Source organism: Trypanosoma theileri (genome assembly GCF_002087225.1).
Source record: "Trypanosoma theileri isolate Edinburgh chromosome Unknown TM35_Tth_45_V1, whole genome shotgun sequence".
Taxonomy (NCBI): domain Eukaryota; phylum Euglenozoa; class Kinetoplastea; order Trypanosomatida; family Trypanosomatidae; genus Trypanosoma; species Trypanosoma theileri.
Window position 1 is genome coordinate 87427 of NW_021639887.1, and position 21522 is coordinate 108948.

General features: G+C 41.1%; 10 protein-coding genes across 10 annotated transcripts; all 10 read left to right on the forward strand.

The window, feature by feature from the left end:
- Nucleotides 1–1294: 1294 nt before the first annotated feature.
- TM35_000451270 (uncharacterized protein) lies at nucleotides 1295–2122 on the forward strand (the record flags this gene model as incomplete). Its single annotated transcript, XM_029030224.1, has 1 exon — nucleotides 1295–2122. The coding sequence occupies one exon, from the start codon at nucleotides 1295–1297 to the stop codon at nucleotides 2120–2122; it is 828 nt and encodes a 275-aa protein (XP_028878455.1).
- Nucleotides 2123–3285: 1163 nt separating this feature from the next.
- Nucleotides 3286–4074, forward strand: TM35_000451280 (uncharacterized protein; the record flags this gene model as incomplete). The annotated part of the gene is made up of 1 exon (XM_029030225.1): nucleotides 3286–4074. One exon carries the CDS (start codon nucleotides 3286–3288, stop codon nucleotides 4072–4074), a length of 789 nt encoding a protein of 262 aa, XP_028878456.1.
- A 676-nt stretch (nucleotides 4075–4750) lies between these two features.
- Nucleotides 4751–6004, forward strand: TM35_000451290 (uncharacterized protein; the record flags this gene model as incomplete). The annotated part of the gene is made up of 1 exon (XM_029030226.1): nucleotides 4751–6004. The coding sequence occupies one exon, from the start codon at nucleotides 4751–4753 to the stop codon at nucleotides 6002–6004; it is 1254 nt and encodes a 417-aa protein (XP_028878457.1).
- A 1149-nt stretch (nucleotides 6005–7153) lies between these two features.
- On the forward strand, nucleotides 7154–8044 carry TM35_000451300 (uncharacterized protein; the record flags this gene model as incomplete). Its single annotated transcript, XM_029030227.1, has 1 exon — nucleotides 7154–8044. One exon carries the CDS (start codon nucleotides 7154–7156, stop codon nucleotides 8042–8044), a length of 891 nt encoding a protein of 296 aa, XP_028878458.1.
- A 967-nt stretch (nucleotides 8045–9011) lies between these two features.
- TM35_000451310 (uncharacterized protein) lies at nucleotides 9012–9917 on the forward strand (the record flags this gene model as incomplete). The annotated part of the gene is made up of 1 exon (XM_029030228.1): nucleotides 9012–9917. The coding sequence occupies one exon, from the start codon at nucleotides 9012–9014 to the stop codon at nucleotides 9915–9917; it is 906 nt and encodes a 301-aa protein (XP_028878459.1).
- Nucleotides 9918–12341: 2424 nt separating this feature from the next.
- TM35_000451320 (uncharacterized protein) lies at nucleotides 12342–13193 on the forward strand (the record flags this gene model as incomplete). Its single annotated transcript, XM_029030229.1, has 1 exon — nucleotides 12342–13193. The coding sequence occupies one exon, from the start codon at nucleotides 12342–12344 to the stop codon at nucleotides 13191–13193; it is 852 nt and encodes a 283-aa protein (XP_028878460.1).
- Nucleotides 13194–14069: 876 nt separating this feature from the next.
- On the forward strand, nucleotides 14070–15113 carry TM35_000451330 (uncharacterized protein; the record flags this gene model as incomplete). Its single annotated transcript, XM_029030230.1, has 1 exon — nucleotides 14070–15113. The coding sequence occupies one exon, from the start codon at nucleotides 14070–14072 to the stop codon at nucleotides 15111–15113; it is 1044 nt and encodes a 347-aa protein (XP_028878461.1).
- An 847-nt stretch (nucleotides 15114–15960) lies between these two features.
- Nucleotides 15961–16953, forward strand: TM35_000451340 (uncharacterized protein; the record flags this gene model as incomplete). Its single annotated transcript, XM_029030231.1, has 1 exon — nucleotides 15961–16953. One exon carries the CDS (start codon nucleotides 15961–15963, stop codon nucleotides 16951–16953), a length of 993 nt encoding a protein of 330 aa, XP_028878462.1.
- Nucleotides 16954–17848: 895 nt separating this feature from the next.
- On the forward strand, nucleotides 17849–18748 carry TM35_000451350 (uncharacterized protein; the record flags this gene model as incomplete). The annotated part of the gene is made up of 1 exon (XM_029030232.1): nucleotides 17849–18748. One exon carries the CDS (start codon nucleotides 17849–17851, stop codon nucleotides 18746–18748), a length of 900 nt encoding a protein of 299 aa, XP_028878463.1.
- Nucleotides 18749–19912: 1164 nt separating this feature from the next.
- On the forward strand, nucleotides 19913–21127 carry TM35_000451360 (uncharacterized protein; the record flags this gene model as incomplete). Its single annotated transcript, XM_029030233.1, has 1 exon — nucleotides 19913–21127. One exon carries the CDS (start codon nucleotides 19913–19915, stop codon nucleotides 21125–21127), a length of 1215 nt encoding a protein of 404 aa, XP_028878464.1.
- Between the last annotated feature and the right edge of the window lie 395 nt (nucleotides 21128–21522).

Genomic DNA, 21522 nt, shown 5'->3' on the forward strand with positions numbered 1-21522 from the left:
ACCCGACACGATTTCCGAAAGCCAACACGGTGGGACTTTCATGATGTTGAGAAACAAGGAAAGTACAAGACTAGTGGGCCATATTAGGGGAATTGGGAATAGGTTGAATGGAAAGAAGAAAAAGAAAAAGGAGAGCTGGATAGAGGTTTGCGTGAATGTGATATTGGGGAAGTCCAATAGGTTGAAAAGGAAAAAAGAAAAGAAAAGAAGAATGAGAAGGATGCGAAATATACTAGTGAAGGCAGAGATGGAGAATAAAAAATCAAAGAAAGAAAAGAAAAAAGGGGGTTTGTATTACCCATATTTTCAGAAAGACATTGGAGACAATTTTTCGTTAAGAGGAAATGGCCCGAAGCCACAACATGAAAATGAAAAGGTTGTACTACTCCTTTTTATGGATGAGGAAAGAAAAAATAAAAACTTATTTATCTTATCCATTATTTTTCTCTTTTCTGATACTCTTGAGGTTATTTTATTTTATTTTTTACTTTTATCCGTATGTGTTATTTTCTAATAATTCCATTACTTGCTTTTCCCGTTGTGTGTGTGTGTGCAGAAAACTGGGCTGTTCTGCTCACTGACGGTATACATGTCTTGCTAGTACACACAGATGTGTGTGTGCATTAATTTAATACATATAAACTAGAGCCGTGGGGTATTGTGTGTGTTCTTAGAGACTCTCTCTGTGCCTGTGTGCTTTGCACTGTAATGATGATGAAATGCTTTTTGCATTGTGAAGAAAAACAAATGATAATAATAATAATAACAGATGGATTTATATTTATAATTGCTTATATACACACATATAGACTTACACCCATAGTTGGTGTATTTCAATGTTTACTGGGTATGTTGTTTTTAATTGTTAATTTCTTTTTGTTTTCATGTGATTTTGCTATTTTTTTTCTTCGTTCTATATGTGCTTTGTACTGTGTTGTTATGATTATCTAGTTTGAATAGAGAAAAAAAAAACAGTAATTGTTAAACATAATTTCATTATTTCTTACAATCACCAGCACACCCAGTCTTCTGTGTAAATTGTATGTTTGTTGGGCATTGCGTTGTGCTTTTAATTTTGTTTCATTACGTCTTGTTTTGTTCGGGTTTCTTTTTGTGGTGTCTCTGTATTGGATTCTTTAATGTTTATACTGGTAGTGTTGTTTTATGTATACTTTTGTTTCTGTTTTACCACCATCTATTTTCGTTTTTATTTTATGGGATACTTTTTACTTTTTCTCTCTGTTCCCTTTTTCTCTAACTAAGTAACGTAAAACAACCAAGAATTACTCTTTCCATGATGATGCGATCCGTTGTGTGTTTGCTGGTTTTTCTGTTGAGTGTTGCCTCTGTCTGCATGGAAGCTAACGGTCAGCCTGGTCTGGTAGCTGAACCAGGTGGTACTGGTACATCTGAGAGGCCTTGTCGTACTCCTGAAACCACTACTGCTGGTACTGAAGGTGGTGAAGCACGAATCTTTACTGCACTCTATGGTGCACATGAGCGATGTCCTTTGGAAAGCTCTCTTATCCCACGTGGTTCTGCTGCGAAAGGAGGTCAGGGTGGAGTCCAAGGACAAGTTCAGACGGATCGAACTGGGGTTCGTGAAGATGGTGCTGTTTCTTCAGATACCCAACACCGAGAAGTTCCAGCTAGAGACAGCATATCTTCATCATCAAGTGGTGCAGGACAACCGAGTACACAAGATGGTCCCACGAAACCAGAGACGACAGCACCAACTACGGAAGCACAATCACCTGAACGTGTTAATTCCAATCAAACCGAAACACAAAGTGACTCTGAAACACCCCCAGATAACAGTAATGTTAATCCTGGTAATGCTTCACAGAATCCTTCACCAGCGACTGAGAATACTGCAGCAACGAATGCAACTGCCACAACAGGCTCAGAAGAAACAAATACCACTACTCCGCCTAACACCGATAACAGTGTCGAAGCACCAACCACAACATCAATTCCTTCAGTACCAAACGCAGAGATCAACACTATTGCCTCCACTGTACAGAAGAAGGCTAATGTTGACAGCAGTGTCAGTCCTGTGTGGATGCGCACTGCAGCACCGCTGCTGATTGTGGCTGTGTTGTTCTCCGCTACTGTGTACTGAACGGTGGGACTCATCTGAGGTCGAATAATAATAATGGTTATACTAACATTATCACAATTGCGTACATCCCCCATGGGTGAATAAACTAATAATCTGTTTACCAGTATCATCTTTTAATTTGAATATCTTTTCTTTTACTTCTATGTGTGTGTGTTCTTTTTCTAATTAATTCCATTATTTGCTTTTCCCGTTGTGTGTGTTTGCAGAAAACTGGGCTGTTCTGCTCACTGACGGTATACATTTCTTGCTAGTACACACAGATGTGTGTGTGCAGTAATTTAATATACATAAACTAGAGCCATGGAGTATTGTGTGTGTTCTTGGACACTCTCTCTCTGTGTGCCTGGGCTTGCACTGTGATGATGAACTGCTTTTGTGCAGTGAAAAGAAAAGAATAATAACAGATGAATTTATTATTTATAATTGCTTATACATACACACATATAGACTTACAGCCATAGTTGGTGTATTTCTATGTGTTTACTGTGTACATTGGGCTAATGGTTAATATTTCTTTCTTTGCTTATGGTTTGCTGGGTCATTCTGTGCTTTTGTCCTGCACGGTTTTTGGTAATCAGTTTTATAAGAGCAAAGGAACAAATAGTGGTTAATACAATTTTTATTTGTAATTACTTGAACAAACCAGCATACTCAGTGGTCTGTGAGTTATTTTTGTGTGATTCGTCCTGTTCTTAATTTGTGTTTTTGTTCACCTTTTCTTTGCTTGGCCACTCTGTGCTTTCTCCTGCATTGTTGTGTTTTAGAGTATTTTGTGTGGAGAAAAAATAATAAAGAATACATAAGTATATTTGTAATTGTTCTAGGTCCTACAGGAAGAGGCATTTTGATTTTATTGCTCTGCTTTCTTCTTATGGTCGTTCTCTTTAATTTCTTTTTTTTCTTTTGAGGGGTTAATTGGTATTAACTGTTTGTTATTGGGTACTGTGTGTTTTGTTCCTTTTATTTGGGCGATTATCTGAGTTATGGTTGCACGTTTTTTTTTATGTGTGTGCTTCTGCTTTAATTGTTGAGTGTTGTTTGATTTGGTAGTGTGTTCTCATTTTTTGTTGTTTAACATTGATTCACTTTGTTTCTGTTTTTTTTATTATTGGGTTTCTTTTTCTGTAAGCGATTGAAGTAAGACTACTGCAAGAAGGTTTGTAATGGTAATAATGATGCGCCACGTGCTGTGTATCCTCGCTCTCCTGCTCTCATGTGCGTGTGTGCACGTCCTCGCTGAAGAAGTGCCTGCCGCCGATCTTTCCGACCAAGTCCCTGATACGGAGAGTGAGACAAAGATTCTTCTTCAAGGTACACCTGTCCCCGGTGTTGTTGGTTCTGAACCAAGGGGAGGAAGTCAAGGTGAACCTGGTGGTGCCGGTCGAAATGGAGAATTGGGTGCACCTTCTGCTGTTTCTTCTTCTGGACAACAACCAGCAGTAGAAACAGCGTCACAACAATCACCAGTACTACAACAGCAAGGACAACAAGGTCATAATCGTGGGGACACAGATAATGGCAGTGTACCAGCAGAAAGTGAAGGCCGAGGGAATACGCCTACCACAGCAGGTAATGAAGACTTACAGGAACCACAGAAAACCGCAACAGAAGGACAGGAAACAGAACCAACTGCAGACACAACCTCTTCTGGAGACGGGGGCTCCAACACCACCAACCCACAAACTCAATCGGAAAATGCAATTGAAGGTGGTGACAGCAATACCAGTAATCAGACTGCTGCAGCTACAGGTACGACTGGCACAGAAGGTTCACAAGAGAACGTCAATGCTGATTCAACCACCACCACCACCACAACAACAACAACACTTCCTCCTGAGACTGCAAACAACAAGAAGGTTGATGCAGACAGCAGCAGCAGTATCAGCAATTCTGTGTGGGTGCGTGTACCACTACTGATTGTGGTTACACTGTCCTGTATTCTTGTGTGCTGATTGTAATGTGGTGGTGTGGTGTGACTCAGGTCATCCTTTGTTTTCTTTTCTTTTTTGCAATGTATCCCTACAGTCTAACTAATCTTCCATATGTTGGGATTTTCTCTCTTTTTTGTTTCTTAATGTTAATGTGTTTTGTGTGTGTTTGCTCTCTATGTTGATCCTATAATTATTATTATTGCTAGTACTCCATTGTGTGTGTGTATTCTTGGAGACTCTCTCTGTGTGTGTACCTGGGCTTGCACTGTGATAATGATGATGAATTGCTTTTTATGGTGGGAAAAATAAATAATAATAACAGATGAATTTATATTTATAATTGCGTATATATACACATATAGACTTACATCCGTAGTAAGTGTATATTTCTGTGTTTACTGTGTAAATTGGGCCAATGATTAATATCTGTTTGTTTGCTTGTGGTTTGCTGGGTGGTTTAGCCTTTTTGAGATATTTGTGAGTGTGGGTGTTTTTTTGTTTTACTGGTAATGAGGTTATTGCGGTGTATTGCCTTCTTTAACTGGTGGGTTTTTTCTTTTCTTGATGTGAGTTTCCATAGTGGTAATCGATTTGTGTGTCCTAACATGTTTGATACTTCAGTTATTTTTTTTTTACTTTTTGGTTGTCTTTATTTCTAGATCAGTGTTTTTACGTGAAACAAACCCTTGTCTATCTCATGATGATGATGATGGGCCGTGTGATGTGTGTGTTGGCCGTTGTGCTGTGCTGCGCCTGCGGGTATACCATGACGGCTGCTGCTGCTGTTGATAATGACAGTCCCAGTGGCCGTGGTGTATCCCGTGGGGCTGTGGAGGTGTCGTGTGCGGCCGGCGGTGCGCTGCGTGTACGCCCCGCTGCTGAGAGCGAGTGGCTTACATGCGGTGCGGGCAGCCGTGTGTCTGCATGTGGGAAGTACGCAGACCTCTGCCGCCAGCGTACCGCAAGAGCAGCAAGAACAACAACAACCATTGATACTACTACTAATGGACAGCTAAAGGCGGTGATGGCTTATATGGGTAGTACCAGGGTTGATGTCCCTGAATTTACTCCTAAACGGTGGCAGCAGATCGAAGAGCACAAGAAGAGTAAGAATAACGACCATACACGTCTTACTACCGAAGAGGCAGTAAAACTAGATAAAGAGTTAACTCAAAAGGAAATGCGTGAAAAGGAAAAGCAGGCTGAACAGCTAAAGCAAAAACAACAAGAACTAGCTGAAAAGGAAGAAATGGCAGGAAGGCTAACTGAACAACAAGAACAAGAAAGACGGGAGTCAAAGGATCATGAACGTTCACTTCAACAGACGAAGGACACACGGGAGAATGAAAACCTGGTTCAAGAAGACAGTGAGGTGGCCCGCCCATCAGTTCCTGCTGTAGGTGAGCCAGAGTCAACTCCTGTTGTAACTACAGCTACAGATCCTTTACCTACAAAAGCTGCAGAGTCACACAGTACACCAGAAGGTTCAACTGAATCAGAAAGAACTGAAAATCCACCAACACGGGAACACTCAACTGAAGGGGTTGATACCAAACAAACAAACCCACAAACACAGTCTGAAAATACCACAACAAGTTCAGAAGAAACAAATACTACTACTCCGCCGAGCACCGAGAATACTGTCAGTGAAGTATCAACCGCGACTCCTTCTCGTGACTCTAATCTTACCACGCAATCTACTGCAACTGATGATGTGACTGCCGCACCAAACTCAACAGAAACAAATACCACTACTCCTCAGAGCACCGAGAACACCACCACAGAAGCACTGACCAACACTCCATCTCCTGTACCCGACCCACAGATCAGCAACATCGCCCCCACAGTACAGAACAAGGCTAATGTTGACAGCAGTGTCAGTCCTGTGTGGATATGCACTGCTGCACCGCTGCTGATTGTGGCTGTGTTGTTCTCCGTTACCGTGTGTTGAACGGTGGGACTCATCTGAGGACAAATAATAATAATAATGGTTAAACTAACATAATTATAATTGCGTACATCCCCCATGGGTAAATGAAATTAATAATCTGTTTATCAGCTTTATCTTTTAATTGGAATTTCTTTTCTTTTACTTTTGTGTGTGTGTCCTTTTTCTAATAATTCCATTACTTGCTTTTCCCGTTGTGTGTGTTTGCAGAAAACTGGGCTGTTCTGCTCACTGACGGTATACATTTCTTGCTAGTACACACAGATGTGTGTGTGCAGTAATTTAATACTTAAACTAGAGCCATGGGGTATTGTGTGTTTTATTGGACACTCACTGTGTGTGCTTGGGATTGCACTGTGATGATGAACTGTTTTTTTGCAGTGAAAAGAAAAGAAATAATAATAACAGATGAATTTATTACTTATAATTGCCTATATACACACATATAGAGTTACACCCATAGTTGGTCTATTTCTTGTGTTTACTTGGGTAAATTGGGCTAATGATTAATATCTTTCTTTGCATTGGTGTGCGTGGGTCACTGTGTGCTTTTGCCTTCACGGTTTTTGGTAATCAGTTTTATAAGAGCAAGGAAAAAAAATAGTAGTTATTACAATTTGTATTCGTGATTACTTGAACACACCAGCATACTCAGTGGTCTGTGAGTTATTTTTGTGCGGTTGGTCCTGTTCTTACTTTGTGTTTTCGTTTTCTTTGCTTGGGCGCTGTGTGCTTTCTCCTGCATTGTTGTATGTTAGAGTGTTTTGTGGGGAGAGAAAATGATAAAGAATACATAAATATATTTTTAGTTGTGCTTGGTCCTACAGGAAGTGGCATTTTGATGTATTTCTGTGCCTTACTCTTCTGATGGTCGTTCTCTTTAATTTCTTTCTCTTTTGAGGGGTTTATTGGGGTTATCTGTTTGTTATTGGGTATTGTATGCGTTGTTCTTTTTATTTGGGCACTATCTGAGTTATGGTTGCACGTTTTTTTTCATGTCTGTGTTTCTGCTTTAATTGTTGAGTGTTGTTTGATTTGGTGTGTGTTTTTTTATTTTCTTCTTTCCATTGATTCACTTTGTTTCTGGTTTTTCTATCTGTTTTGTTTTTTTCTGTAAATGATTGAAGTAAGACTACTACAAGAAGTATTGCAATGGTAATAATGATGCGCTACGTGCTGTGTATCCTCGCTCTCCTGCTCTCATGTGCACGTGTGCACGTCCTCGCTGAAGAAGTGCCTGCCGCCGATCTTTCCGACCAAGTCCCTGATACGGAGAGTGAGACAAAGATTCTTCTTCAAGGTACTCCTGTTGCCCAAACTACCAACTGCCTTCCTGGTGGTGGTAATTGTACTCCCCCTTCTGTGGAACCTGAACGAGGTGTTGCTGCTGCTGGTGCTTCTCAAGAGCCTAACACCAACGGTGTTCAGAATAATCTATCTGGAGGTGGTCAACAGCACGGTCCTGGCGGTAGTGTCCTACCTTCTCAGACGAGTGAACCGGGGCGTGGAGCTGAAGTCACTACTAATCGACCTACTACTCAACACGAGAGGGGGGTCGAGGTACCAGGTGCAGAGGATGGTGCAGGAGGGAGTCAAGAAATTCACCAGCAGCAAGAGAGCAGTCAAGATCCAATACGAAGGGAAGAAGCTACTCCTGGGGTGAAAGACAACTCAAATCAAGAAGCTTCACAGCAACCTCAACAAACTGGTGATACATCCAATGACAGTAGTGTAGGCAACACCAGTGCAGCCAGTGGAGAAGGTACAGCTGCACAATCATCTCCTACTTCTGCATCTTCTCAAACTGATGGAACTGCGGATGGTGGTAATTCTACAGAGACAACGACGAATACCTCAGCGAGTACGAACCCTGAAACTGACAATACATCCACTACCACCACCACAACAACAACAACAACACTTCCTCCTGAACTCACAAACAACAAGAAGGGTGATGCAGACAGCAGCAGCAGTATCAGCAGTTCTGTGTGGGTGCGTGTGCCACTACTGATTGTGGTTACACTGGCCTGTATTCTTGTGTGATGATTGTGTGGTGTGACTCAGATCATCCTTTGTTTTTTTTTTTGCATGCAATCCCTACAGTCTAACTAATCTTCCACCTGTTGGGATTTCTCTTCTTTTTTTGTTTCTTAATGTTAATGTGTTTTGTGTGTGTTTTTGCTCTCTCTGTGTTTATACTATAATAATTATTATTGCTACTCCATTGTGTGTGTGTGTGTGTTCTTGGAGACTCTCTCTGTGTGTGTGCCTGGCTTGCACTGTGATAATGATGAACTTTTTTTGCAGTGAAAAGAAGGAAATAATAATAACAGATGAATTTATATTTATAATTGCGTATATATACACATATAGACTTACACCCATAGTTGGTGTGTTTCTACGTGTTTACTGGGTAAATTGGGCTAATGGTTAATATCTGTTTTTTTGCTTGTGGTTCCCTTTGTTTTTCTTTGCTGAGAAAAGAAATGTATTAATTGATATATATGTATTCTTAAATGCATACACACACCAGCATATCTAGAGTTCTGTGATATTTTTGTGTGATTGGTGCTTCTCTCAATTATTTTGTTTCTTTTTCCTTCTGTGGGCGCTGTGTGCTTTGTCCTTCACTTCGCTGTTGGATTGTTTTTTGTGCGGAAAAACAATAATAAGGAATAAACATATATGCATATTTGTGTACGTGGTTCGACTGAAAGTGAAAATGTTTTGTATTTCTGTGCTTGGTGCTTCTGATAATCGTTCTCTCAGTTCTTTTTCGGTTTTGAGGGGTTAATTGGGATTATCTTTTTTCCGTGCTGGTCATTGTGTTCTTTGTTGGACTCTTTAATCTTTTTGCGCGTTGTCTTCTCTTGTGATTTTCCTAAGATTTGTTTTTTGTTTTTTTCTTTGTTTTTCCTTCTGTTTTTGTATGTATATAATTTATTTTTTATTTGGTTCTTTTTTTTCTGAGTTTTGGTTACGTTGAGCGATTCAAGTGATTATTTTTTCCATGATGTTGCTGCGACGACTACTGTACCTTACGGCCCTGTTTTTGAGTGTTGCCTGTGTGTGTGTGGTGGCTGGAGAGGAACAACTACAAACTTCTGATGGTGGTGCGTGTCGTGAGCCAGGCAGTATTGGTCCAAAGTGTGAAAAAGACCCTAAGTCACCTGAAACTTCCCCTTCTGAGTGTGCAGACCTTTCTGAGAGTGAGAGGTGCAATACCAATGGTGACGAAAGTGATGGCGAGTGCCATCAAGAATCTAAACCTTGTTCACCACAAAAGAAACCGGCTCTAACTACACCAAATAAAGAAAATCCTGAAGGCGACCGCGGTACTAATGGTACTGTTGGCGCTGCTGGTGCTGCTGGAGCAGGTACAGGAGCTGGTAGTGCCGCTAGTGGTCCTGGTGGTCCTGGTGCTCTTCCTGCAGTTGGTGATGCTGTTTCACCCAGTTCTGTTCCGGTAGCAAGTCAAGGTACGAAACCTGTTCAAGGCGAAGCAGATCTCTCTGCTTCAGCTCCTGGTGAGATAACTGGTGGTCAGACTGCAGTTGAAGATCAAGCTGAAAGCACCGATAACAGTAAAGAAGTTGAAAATGCAACGAATGCTGACGGTGCAGCAGAACAGCCTTCTTCTTCCAACACTACAGTCACAGAGAGTACCAGTGGATCTGACACTTCACCTACTGAGAATGGCAGTACATCTGCAGGAACTGAGTCAACAAATACCCAAAGCACTGATGTGGGAAATACAGAAACATCCACCACCACCACCACAACAACAACACTTCCTCCTGAACTCACAAACAACAAGAAGGGTGATGCAGACAGCAGCAGCAGTATCAGCAGTTCTGTGTGGGTACGTGTGCCACTACTGATTGTGACTGTGTTGTTCTCCGCTACTGTGTGCTGAAAGGTGGGACTCACTTGAGAAAAATAATAATAATGGTTAAACTAACATTATCATATTTGCTTATATCCCCCATGGGTGAATGAAATTAATAATCTGTTTACCAGCTTTCTCTTTTAATTGGAATATCTTTTCTTTTACTTTTGTGTGTGTGTGTGTTTTCTTTTTCTTATTAATTCCATTACTTGCTTTTCCGTTGTGTGTTTGCAGAAAACTGGGCTGTTCTGCTCACTGACGGTATACATCTCTTGCTAGTACACACAGATGTGTGTGTGGAGTAATTTAATATACATAAACTAGAGCCATGGGATATTGTGTGTGTGTGTGTTTGGCTCTCTCTCTCTCTCTTATTTGGGTATGGTGGGGTATTTTTTTTTTCTATTTAATGGATACATATTATCATACAAGTGGGCTATTTCTTTTTCTTGCTTTACTGTGCAGTTGCTGCTTTGCTCTCTCACTATGAGTATTTGTTGTACTGCATCCACTCACTATGTGTGTCTCTTCCTTCTTCTTCCTTCTCTATTTTACACTCCCTGTGTAGACCTGTGAACTCAAGTGATGGCGAGATCCACAAGAAGAGTGACAATGACCGTTATGATGATGATGCGTCGTGTGTTGTGTATTTTGGTTTTACTTGTAAGTATTGGTTGTGTGTATATGGCGGCTGCAGATGTAGATAAAAAGCTTATTCCTGAAGAACAGAGTGAGAAAGGACAGCACGACTCTCATTCTGAACCTACTTCTTCCCATGGTACTTGTCGAAGCTCCGATAAACCTGACGGATCTTGTGTTTCTGGATAAAGCGATTCTTTATCTGTTCAATCGCCTATTAAAGTACCTGATCCTCGTGAGCGGCCTGGAGAGAGTGGTCCATCTGGTCCTACAGGTGTGAGTCAGGTAGGTGGTCCTAGTCCCCAGACTACTAGTGTGGGAGACGGTACTGAACTACATGTGAATGGTGAAGAAAGAGTACAAATTCCAGAAGGTCAGCTTCCATCAGGTGGTACGGAGATAGAAGTAAAGGAAGCGGATTCTCGTGGAGACAACCAAAAAGGAGAGAAAGCATCATCTGATGAACAGCCGTCTTCCGGTAACGAAGGCGAATCTGCTGCTGCGGTTCCAAGTGCATCTGGCGAACCTGCTGTTGCTGCACCTCCTTCTACTGGGGCACGTGGGGCTGCTTCTGCAAATATTAGTCAACCTGGAAGTACCGCCAATAGTGCAGCAGCTAATGTGGAAGGTGCAGCAGTACAACCTTCTCCTTCTTCGCACAATTCAGACAAAGAGAGTGAAAGGGGTTCTGATGCTGCAACACCTGAGAATGGCACTTCATCTGCACAGAGTGAATCATTAAACAACCAACAAGGGGTGGAAACTGCAGACAGAGATACAACCACCACCACAACAACAACAACAACACTTCCTCCTGAATCCACAAACAACAAGAAGGGTGATGCAGACAGCAGCAGCAGTATCAGCAGTTCTGTGTGGGTGCGTGTACCACTACTGATTGTGGTTACACTGGCCTGTATTCTTGTATGCTAATTGTGGTAGTGGTGGTGGTGGTGGTGTGACTGAGGTCATACTTTGTTTTCTTTTTTTGCATGCAATCCCTACAGTCTAACTAATCTTCCACCTGTTGGGCTATTCTTCTTTTTTGTTTCTTAATGTTAATGTTTTTGTGTGTTTTTGCTCTCTCTGTGTTTTTCCTATAATAATTATTATTGCTACTCCATTGTGTGTGTGTGTGTGTGTTCTTGGAGACTCTCTCTGTGTGTGTGCCTCTGGGCTTGCACTGTAATGATGATGAACTGTTTTTTGCAGTGGGAAAAAATAAATAATAATAATAACAGATGAATTTATATTTATAATTGCGTATATACATACACATATATAGACTTACACCCATAGTTAGTGTAGATTTCTGTGTTTTTTGGGTAAGTGGGGCTAATTGAAACTTTCTGTTTCTTTGTTTTGTTTCCATTTTGTTTGATGGGCGTTGTGTGTTTTGTCCTGAACTGTTTTTGTGTTTTTCTTTTTAAGGAGTGAAAGAATAATAACAGATTCACAAATACATTTATAATTGCATTTTTACTCTATCCTGACAATAGATTAGTGTTCTTGTTTTATGTTTGCTGGCTCCTTTGGGTGTGTTATTAATTTGTTTGTTTTTTGTTTTCGTTTTAACTTTTTTTGTTCTGCAGCTTTATTGGGCTCTTTTGTGTTTCTGCTCGTTACCTTGTCTTGTGTTTTTTATGTGATATTGTTTTTTCTTTTTCTCCGTTGTTCCTTCTTTTTGTGTGTGTTTGTACTTTATTCTTTTTTTTCTTCTCTTTATCTTGTTTTCTTTTTTCTGAAGTTTGGTTGCATTGAACACTACAAGTAACGTTTTCCATGTTGCTGATGGGCCGACTGTTTTATTTTATGGCTTTGCTTCTGAGTGTTGCTTGCGTATCTGTGGCTTCTCAAACATCACAAGAAGTTCAACCTGGCGGTCCTGAAGTTAATGCTGATGACTGCACTTCTGAATTACGTGATTCTCCTGATTCTCGCTGCCCTAAAAGAACAACAGAAGCTGCTCCTTCTCTTCCTGGTCCTGCTGGTCCCATAGGTCAACCAGGTGTTGAGGCTCAAGGTTCTTCTTCATCCAGTTCTTCTAGTGGTGGTGTTCAGGATGCACAAGTGCAAAGAGTACAGCAGGGCCAAAATAGTTTAAATGACCATAACCCTGAGGGAAGTGTCAGCAGCGGTACAAAAACGAATCTCGGCACGCCAAATCAGGGAGGTGGTCAATCACAAAAAAACAGTGAGGGACCAGATGCAAATATAAAGGATGCTGCCAATGCCAAAGATGGTCCTTCAGATGGTGATAAAGGAGACGCTGAGAAAAATGATTCTCAAAGTAATGCAAGCAGTACTACACATACTACAAGGAAACCAACTGAAGTTTTGCACTCAGAAGAACCTTCAGCAGCCACACCCCCAAATACAGGTGATACTCCTTTTAACAGTTCAACTGCGGACAATACTGTGGGTTCAGATGCTGCAAACGATGTGAGTAACGCTGCCACTTCATCTGCAGAGAGTGAATCAATAAGGAACCAAAATGAAGAAGGAGCAGGAAATACAGAATCAACTACCACAACAACACTTCCTCCTGAACTTGCAAACAACAAGAAGGGTGATGCAGACAGCAGCAGCAGTATCATCAGTTCTGTGTGGGTGCGTGTACCACTACTGATTGTGGTTACACTGGCCTGTATTCTTGTGTGCTGATTGTAGTGGTGGTGGTGTGGTGTGACTCAGGTTATCCTTTGTTTTCTTTTTTTTCTTTTTTTGCATGCAATCCCTACAGTCTAACTAATCTTTCACCTGTCGGGAATTTCTCTTCTTTTTTTGTTTCTCAATGTTAATGTGTGTTTTGTGTGTTTTTGCTCTCTGTGTTTATCCTATAATTATTATTATTGCTACTACTCCATTGTGTGTGTGTACGTTCTTGGAGACTCTGTGATTGGTCTTGCATTATGATGATGATGAATATAATGAACTGCTTTTTGCAGTGGGAAAAAGGAAATCATAATAACAGATGAATTTATATTTATAATTGCGTATATACACATATAGACTTACACCCATAGTTGGTGTATTTCTGTGTTTACTGTGAAAGTTGGTATCAATTGTTAAAATCTGTTTGTTTTCTTGTGTTTTTTACACAGTTGGGCGTTTTGTCCTTAACTGTTTTGTTGTTCTGCTTCATGCATAGGAAAAAAGAACAGTAACTCATATACATTTTTATTTATAATTTTATGTACGCTGGCCAACGAATTCGAGAGCTAAGTATTTGTGTGCTTTTTGGTTCTGTTCATTGTGCTGTTGGATTTTTCGTTTCTCTTTTATTGATTGGAATTTTCTTAGTAGTACTGGGTAATATTTGTTATTTTGCTTTTATTAGATTCCTTCCACGTGATTTTTCTGGATTTGTCATTGATTATCTTTTTTTTAAATTATTATTTGTTTTTGTTTTGACTTTTTCTCTCTCTCTTTATTTCTGTAGAAAAGTGAACTCAGAGAGTATTTCTAATTATTATAACAGTGATGGTGCGCCGTTTATTGTTTTTTCTCGCTTTGCTTTTGTGTGTTGAGTGTCTCTGTATGGCCGCTCCAGAGACTCAACCTGAACCTGAGGCTGATTCCCCTTGCCAAGACGGTGAAGATAGTGTTAGTGGTTGTGCTGCTCGTCCTTCTGCTGCATCTGGACACGCTGATAACAGTTGCGGAGATGGTAGTAGTGGTAGTGATTGTCCTGCTGGTGCTGCTCGACCCGTTGGTGAACATGGAAGGTCTGCTTCTGCTCCTGGTGGTCCTTCTGGTGTTCTTGCAGGGCAACCTAGAGGTGGTGTTGAAGGTTGTACTCCAGACAGGACTGATCCTCCGTGTACTTCTGGCGGTAGTGTACCTGAAGCTGCTACTGCTGTTGATTGTGTGGACTCTTCTTCTCTCAAGGATAGTTGTCCTACCAATGATGTCACGCAAGATAATTGCCCTTCTGGTAAGACTGGTTGTAAAAACGAACCACAAGAAAAGGCTCTTGCTAACTCAAATGAAAATCGTGTAACTAGTCGTAGCGAACATCAAGGTCCTACAATTGCAAGTCGTCCTGTAACTGACAAGGGACCTAATACTGATGAAAGACAAGAGGATCGTGCTCACCCAACTGTTGCTGTTGTTACTCCTGGTGAACCAGAAATTCGGGATACTCAAAGTAGAAACGGTTCACAAGGTGGTGCTTCTTCTCCTGCTGCGGGTACTGGCGGTGCTCCTACCGCTGACGGTCAAACTGAAAGCAATGTGGTCAGTGCAACCGAAGAAGGTGGATCTAAACAGGGAGATGAAACATCACAACCTTCTTCTTCTTCAAACACTTCGGCCACAGTGAGTGATGTTGGTTCTGATGCTGCAACACCTGAGAACGGCACTTCATCTGCAGAGAGTGAATCAACAAGTAACCAAAATGATGGAGGAAATGCAGATACGACGACGACCACAACAACAACAACACTTCCTCCTGAACTCACAAACAACAAGAAGGGTGATGCAGACAGCAGCAGCAGTATNAGCAGCAGTATCAGCAGTTCTGTGTGGGTGCGTGTACCACTACTGATTGTGGTTACACTGGCCTGTATTCTTGTGTGCTGATTGTGATGGTGGTGGTGGTGGTGTGACTCAGGTCATCCTTTGTTTTCTTTTTCTTTTTTTTGCATGCATCCCTACAGTCTAACTAAACTTCCACCTGTTGGAATTTCTCTTCTTTTTTGTGTTTCTTAATGTTAATGTGTTGTTTTATTTTGTATATTCTACATATGCTACTATATTCTCTGTGTTTGGGCTACTGTATGCTTTACCCAGTATAATGCGATAGTCTCCTTTTTGGAATGAAAAACTGAAACAAAAATAACATGCATATATACATGCGTAATGGGGTATACAACTGTTTATACTCATACGTGGTGTATTTCTTTCCTTTAGTTGGTTAATTGAGCTTGTTATTAATTTGTTTTGTTTTTACGATTGGGTTATCTTGTGTGCGCTGTGCTTTGTGCTGCACTGTTAGGTGTCTCTGGTTTGTACAAAGGGAAAGTCATAATATATACGTATATATTTGTTTGTAATTGTATATATGTTGAAAGGCGAAGACACCATTATATGTGTGTTTGTTTTCTTCGTAGGGTTTTCGTATTTTTGATTTATTGTTATTTTTTTTTTTGTGAAATATGGGATTTTTTTGTTTAATGCTGGATACTCTGGGCTTGGTCTTTAATTGTACTATGAGTGATGTTGGAGTATTGTCTTTTCGGTGTTACTAATTATTTTTTCGTTTGCGCTTCATGTTGTTTTGTGTGAGTGATTATTGTGTTGTGCTCTCCTTTGTTTCTCTCTGTGTGTGTTTCTAATGTATTGAGTGTTTGTATTAATTATCTTTATCTCTTCTTCTTTCTTCTGCATTCAAGTGGACTAAAACAACAAACTAAATCTTGCTGTCGTGATGATGTCTCGTGTGTTGTGTTTTCTCACTTTGCTGTTGAGTGTTGTCTCTTTGTGCGTGACAGCTGAGGCGGGTTCTGAACCTGCCGATGGTCCTTGTACTAAAGGTACTGATGGTTCCACTACTCCTTCTGGTGAAACTTGTCCTGCTACTGCAGTTCCACAACCTCCTTCTTCTCATCCTTCTCCACCTCCAGGTCCAAAGCCACCTCTATCTGTTTCTCCTGGTGGTAAGGCTTGTACTCAAGGAAAGACTGATCCTACGTGCTCTACTAGCGGTAGGGAACATGTAGTTGCTCGTACTGATGATTGTGAGACATCTTCTGAAAAGAAGAGTTGCCCTAACAATGAGGGTGAAACTAACGAGAATTGCCGTAACGATTCACGTGATGCCTGTACGATAAAAGAAAAAACACCTCTCCCTGAAGGGCCTGGTAAGGGTCCTGGTAACATTGGTGATGAAAATCCGCACGACCGTCTTGATGAAAATACTATACCTGGTGCTGATGGCCATAGTAATAGTGCTCCCGGTAATAAAGCTGATGCTGGTTCTGCTGCGGGTACTGGTGGTTCTGCTGGGGGTGGTAGTTCTCCTTCTGAAGCTGCTACTCCCGCTGCTCCTTCTACTGCAGGGAACAGTGATGCTCCTTCAGAAAATCCTCAACATGCAAACAATGAAGCAAGTGAAAATGCAACATCACCAACTACACCTTCTTCCAGCAGTTCAGCCACAACAAGTGATGGTGGTTCTAATCCTACATCAACTGAGAATGATAATACATCTTCAGCGAGTGAGTCAACAAGTAACCCAGAAGGTTCTGCAGATAATACAAATACAAGAACCACCACCACCACCACAACAACAACAACACTTCCTCCTGAACTCACAAACAACAAGAAGGGTGATGCAGACAGCAGCAGCAGCAGCAGTTCTGTGTGGGTACGTGTACCACTACTGATTGTGACTGTGTTGTTCTCCTTTACTGTGTACTGAACGGTGGGACTCATCTGAAGGAGAATAATAATAATGGTAATAATAATGGTAATACTAACATAATCATAATTGCGTACATCCCCCATGGGTGAATGAACTAATANGGGTGATGCAGACAGCAGCAGCAGTATCAGCAGTTCTGTGTGGGTGCGTGTACCACTACTGATTGTGGTTACACTGGCCTGTATTCTTGTATGCTGATTGTAGTGGTGGTGGTGTGGTGTGACTCAGGTCATCCTTTGTTTTCTTTTTTCTTATTTTGCATGCATCCCTACAGTTTAACTAATCTTCCACCTGTTGGGATAATAATCTTCTTTTTTTGTTTCTTAATGTTATTCTGTGTTGTGTGTTTTTGCTCTCTATGTGTGTTTATCCTATAATTATTATTATTGCTACTCCATTGTGTGTGTGTGTTCTTGGAGACTCTCTCTGTGTGTGCACCTGGGCTTGCACTATGATGATGAACTGCTTTTTGCATTGAGAGGGAAAAATAATAATAATAGGTGAATTTATATTTATAATTGCGTATATATACACATATACAGATTTACACCCATAGTTGGTGTGTATTTCTGTGTTTACTGGGTAAATTGGGCTAATGTTTAATATCTGTTTATTTGCTTGATGATTTTGCTGGGTGGCTCAGCCTTTTTTGAGATATTTGTGAGTGTGGGCGTTTTTGTTTTTGTTTTTACTCTTAATGAGGTTATTGTGCTTTATTGCACTCTTTAACTGGTATGTTTTTATTTTTTTTGATGGGAGTTTCTTTTGTGGTGATCAATTTGTGTGTCCTAACATGTTTGATACTTCATTTCATTTTATTCTTTGCTCTTTTTGATTGTCTTTCTTTCTAGATCAGTGTTTTTACGCAAACCAAACTATTGTCTCTCTCTTGATGATAATGATGCGCCGTGTGATGTGTGTGTTGGCCGTTGTGCTGTGCTGCGCCTGCGGGTATACCATGGCGGATCCTCCTGTATCTTCTGCGGCTTCTGCTAATGTGCGTGAAGATGTGCGGAGTATTGGTTGGGGTGGTTGGGGTGATTTTCTTGCAACAGCAGGCCATGATGCGGATTGCAGGGATGGGAGTAGAAAAGAATACACAAGTACTGGAATAAAATGCTCGGACTGGAAAACACATGGGAATCTTAGTGGTCCACCACCAGCACCGCAACCATCTGTTACCGAGTCCCCACCAGGTGCTCCTGCACACCAACAGAGTTCAGAAGCTGATGACCTACAAACAGGAAAGCCACCGGGTGCATCACAAGATGAACTCGCTGGTGATTTGCAACCCAATGTTCCTGAGGGTTCTAGAGCACAAGATGGTGAGAGTGCTGAGATCGCAAAAGGAACAAGTATGTCGACAACAGAAAGACAAGAAGAAGAGTTAATTGCAGTTAAACAAAATAACGATGAAGCGTCAAATAACCCAGCTAATAACAGCACACCTCAGGAGTCTGCTGCAGCGCCACAAAGTAACAACGAAGGGTCGAATGCAGGTAACAGTGGTTCTGCCGCAGACTCACAAGAAAACACTTCCACTACTCTGCCGAGTTCCGAGAACACTACCACTGAAGCACCAACCACCACTCCATCTCCAAGCACCGAGAACACTACCACAGAAGCACCAACCACTACTACATCTCCTTTACCCAAGCCAGAGATCAACACTATTGCTTCCACAGTACAGAAGGAGGCTAATGTTGACAGCAGCAGTATCGGTCCTGTGTGGATGCGCACTGCAGCACCGCTGCTGATTGTGGCTGTGTTGTTCTCCTTTACTGTGTACTGAACGGTGGGACTCATCTGAAGGAGAATAATAATAATGGTAATAATAATGGTAATACTAACATAATCATAATTGCGTACATCCCCCATGGGTGAATGAACTAATAATCTGTTTACCAGCTTTCTCTTTTAATTCGAATATCTTTTCTTTTCTTTTTACTTTTATGTGTGTGTGTTCGTTTTTCTATTAATTCCATTATTTGCTTTTCCCGTTGCGTGTGTTCAGAAAACTGGGCTGTTCTGCTCACTGACGGTATACATCTCTTGCTAGTACACCCAGATGTGTGTGTGCAGTAATTTAATATACATAAACTAGAGCCATGGGGTATTGTGTGTGTGTGCTTGGGCTTGCACTGTAATGATGATGATGAACTGTTTTTTGTACAGTGAAAAGAAAAGAAATAATAATAACAGATGAATTTATATTTATAATTGCATATATACACATATATAGACTTACACCCATAGTTGGTGTATTTCTGTGTGTTTACTGTGTAAATTGGGCTAATTAATAATATTTTTTTATTTGCTTGTGGTTTGCTGCTTCATTGTGTGCTTTTGCCCTGCACGGTTTGGTATTCTGCTTGATGCAGATCAAAAGAAAAAAATAGTAGTTAGTACAATTTGTATTCGTAATTACTTGAACACACCAGCATACTTAGTGGTCTGTGAGTTTTTTTTCTGTGACTCGTTGTGCTCTTATTTTGTGTTTTTTTTTTTTTGTTTTCTTTGCTTGGGCGCTGTGTAATTCTTTCTGCATTGTTGTGTGGTGGAGTGTTTTGTGTGGAGAGAGAAAAAATAATAAAGAATACATGAGTATATTTGTAATTGTGCTTGGTCCTACAGGAAGAGGCATTTTGATTTTATTGTCGTGCTCTCTGCTTCTGATGGTTGTATTCTTTAATTTCTTTTTTTTTTCTTTTGGGGGTTTATTGGGATTATCTGTTTGTTATTGGGTACCGTGTGGGTTTTTACTTTAATTTGGGCATTATATGATTCATGATCGCAGCTTTCTGTAATGTGGTGTGTTTCTGCTGTAATTGTTGAGTGTTGTTTAATTTGGTGTGTGTTCTTATTTTCTTGTTTCCATTGATTTACTTTCTTTCTGTTATTATTATTGATTTTTTCTGTAAGCGATTGAAGTAAGACTACTACAAGAAGTATTGTAATGGTAATGATGCGCTACGTGCTGTGTATCCTCGCTCTCCTGCTCTCATGTGCGTGTGTGCACGTCCTCGCTGAAGAAGTGCCTGCCGCCGATCTTTCCGACCAAGTCCCTGATACGGAGAGTGAGACAAAGATTTGCCTTGATGGTACTCCTGGGTGCCCTCATGGTCCTGGTGGTTCTGCTGTAGTTCCTGCACCTGCCGCTCCTCCTTCAACTCCTGCTGCTCAGTGCACTCCAGGTACTTGGAACAGTTCATGTCATAATACAAGTAATAAGAATGTCTTTACAACTCTCTTTGGTGAAGACGCTCTTAAATCTCCCTCAGACTCTCCTGATAAGGGATCTCCAACGTGTAAAAAACGCGTTGAGCCTGCAACACACAATTCGGATGAGCACCAAAGAACGGTTACACTGGCACAGGATGGTGGTGGTGCAGGAGAACCAACACTCTCTACAAATAAAGAAACATCTTTACAAAGAGGACAAAATCAGGAGAAGGATAAGGATAAAGAAAAAAAACAAGCTGACGTTCTTCTCTCCGCCCAAGAAGTAAAAGGGTCCGTAAGTCCACAGCAAGAGGTTGCACCAGAAGGTCCTGTCAGTGCTCATAACGGTGCAGGACGGAATGCAGAAAGCACCTCAACAACACGAAGACAAACTCAGGGATCTAGTCCACCCACAAAAGGTGATGCAGCACCACATGGTGATCATGGAACACCGAGCAACACATCTGATGAAACTGAAACCGGTGAACAGAAACCTAACCAGCCATCTTCTCCAACAGCGGAGAGTGCTGCACCAATTGATGGTAATTCCGTTGACCATTCTACCGCAACTCCAGGTACGACTGCAATATCAGGCTCAGAAGAGGCAAATACTACTACTCCGCCGATCACCGAGAACACTACCACAGAAGCACCAACTACCACTCAATCTCGTGACTCTAATCTTACCACGCAATCTACTGCAACTGATGATGTAGCTACAGTACCAAACTCACCAGAAACCAATTCCACTACTCTGCCGAGCCCCGAGAGCACTGTCAGTGAAGAATCAACCACAACTCCATCTCCAGTACCAAACGCAGAGATCAGCACTATTGCCTCCACCGTACAGACGAAGGCTAATGTTGACAGCAGTGTCGGTCCTGTGTGGATGCGCACTGCAGCACCGCTACTGATTATGGCTGTGTTGTTCTCCGTTACCGTGTACTGAACGGTGGGACTCATCTGAGGTCAAATAATAATAATGGTTAAACTGTCATTATCATAATTGCGTACATCCCCATGGGTGAATGAAATTAATAATCTGTTTACAAGCTTTATCTTTTAATTCGAATATCTTTTCTTTTACTTCTATGTGTGTGTGTTCATTCTTCTAATAATTCCATTACTTGCTTTTCCCGTTGTATGTGTTTGCAGAAAACTGGGCTGTTCTGCTCACTGACGGTATATATTCCTTGCTAGTACACAGATGTGTGTGTGCAGTGATTTAATACATAAACTAGAGCCATGGAGTATTGTGTGTTTTATTGGACACTCACTGTGTGTGTGTGCCTGGGCTTGCACTGTGATGATGATGATGAACTGTTTTTCGCAGTGAAAAGAAAA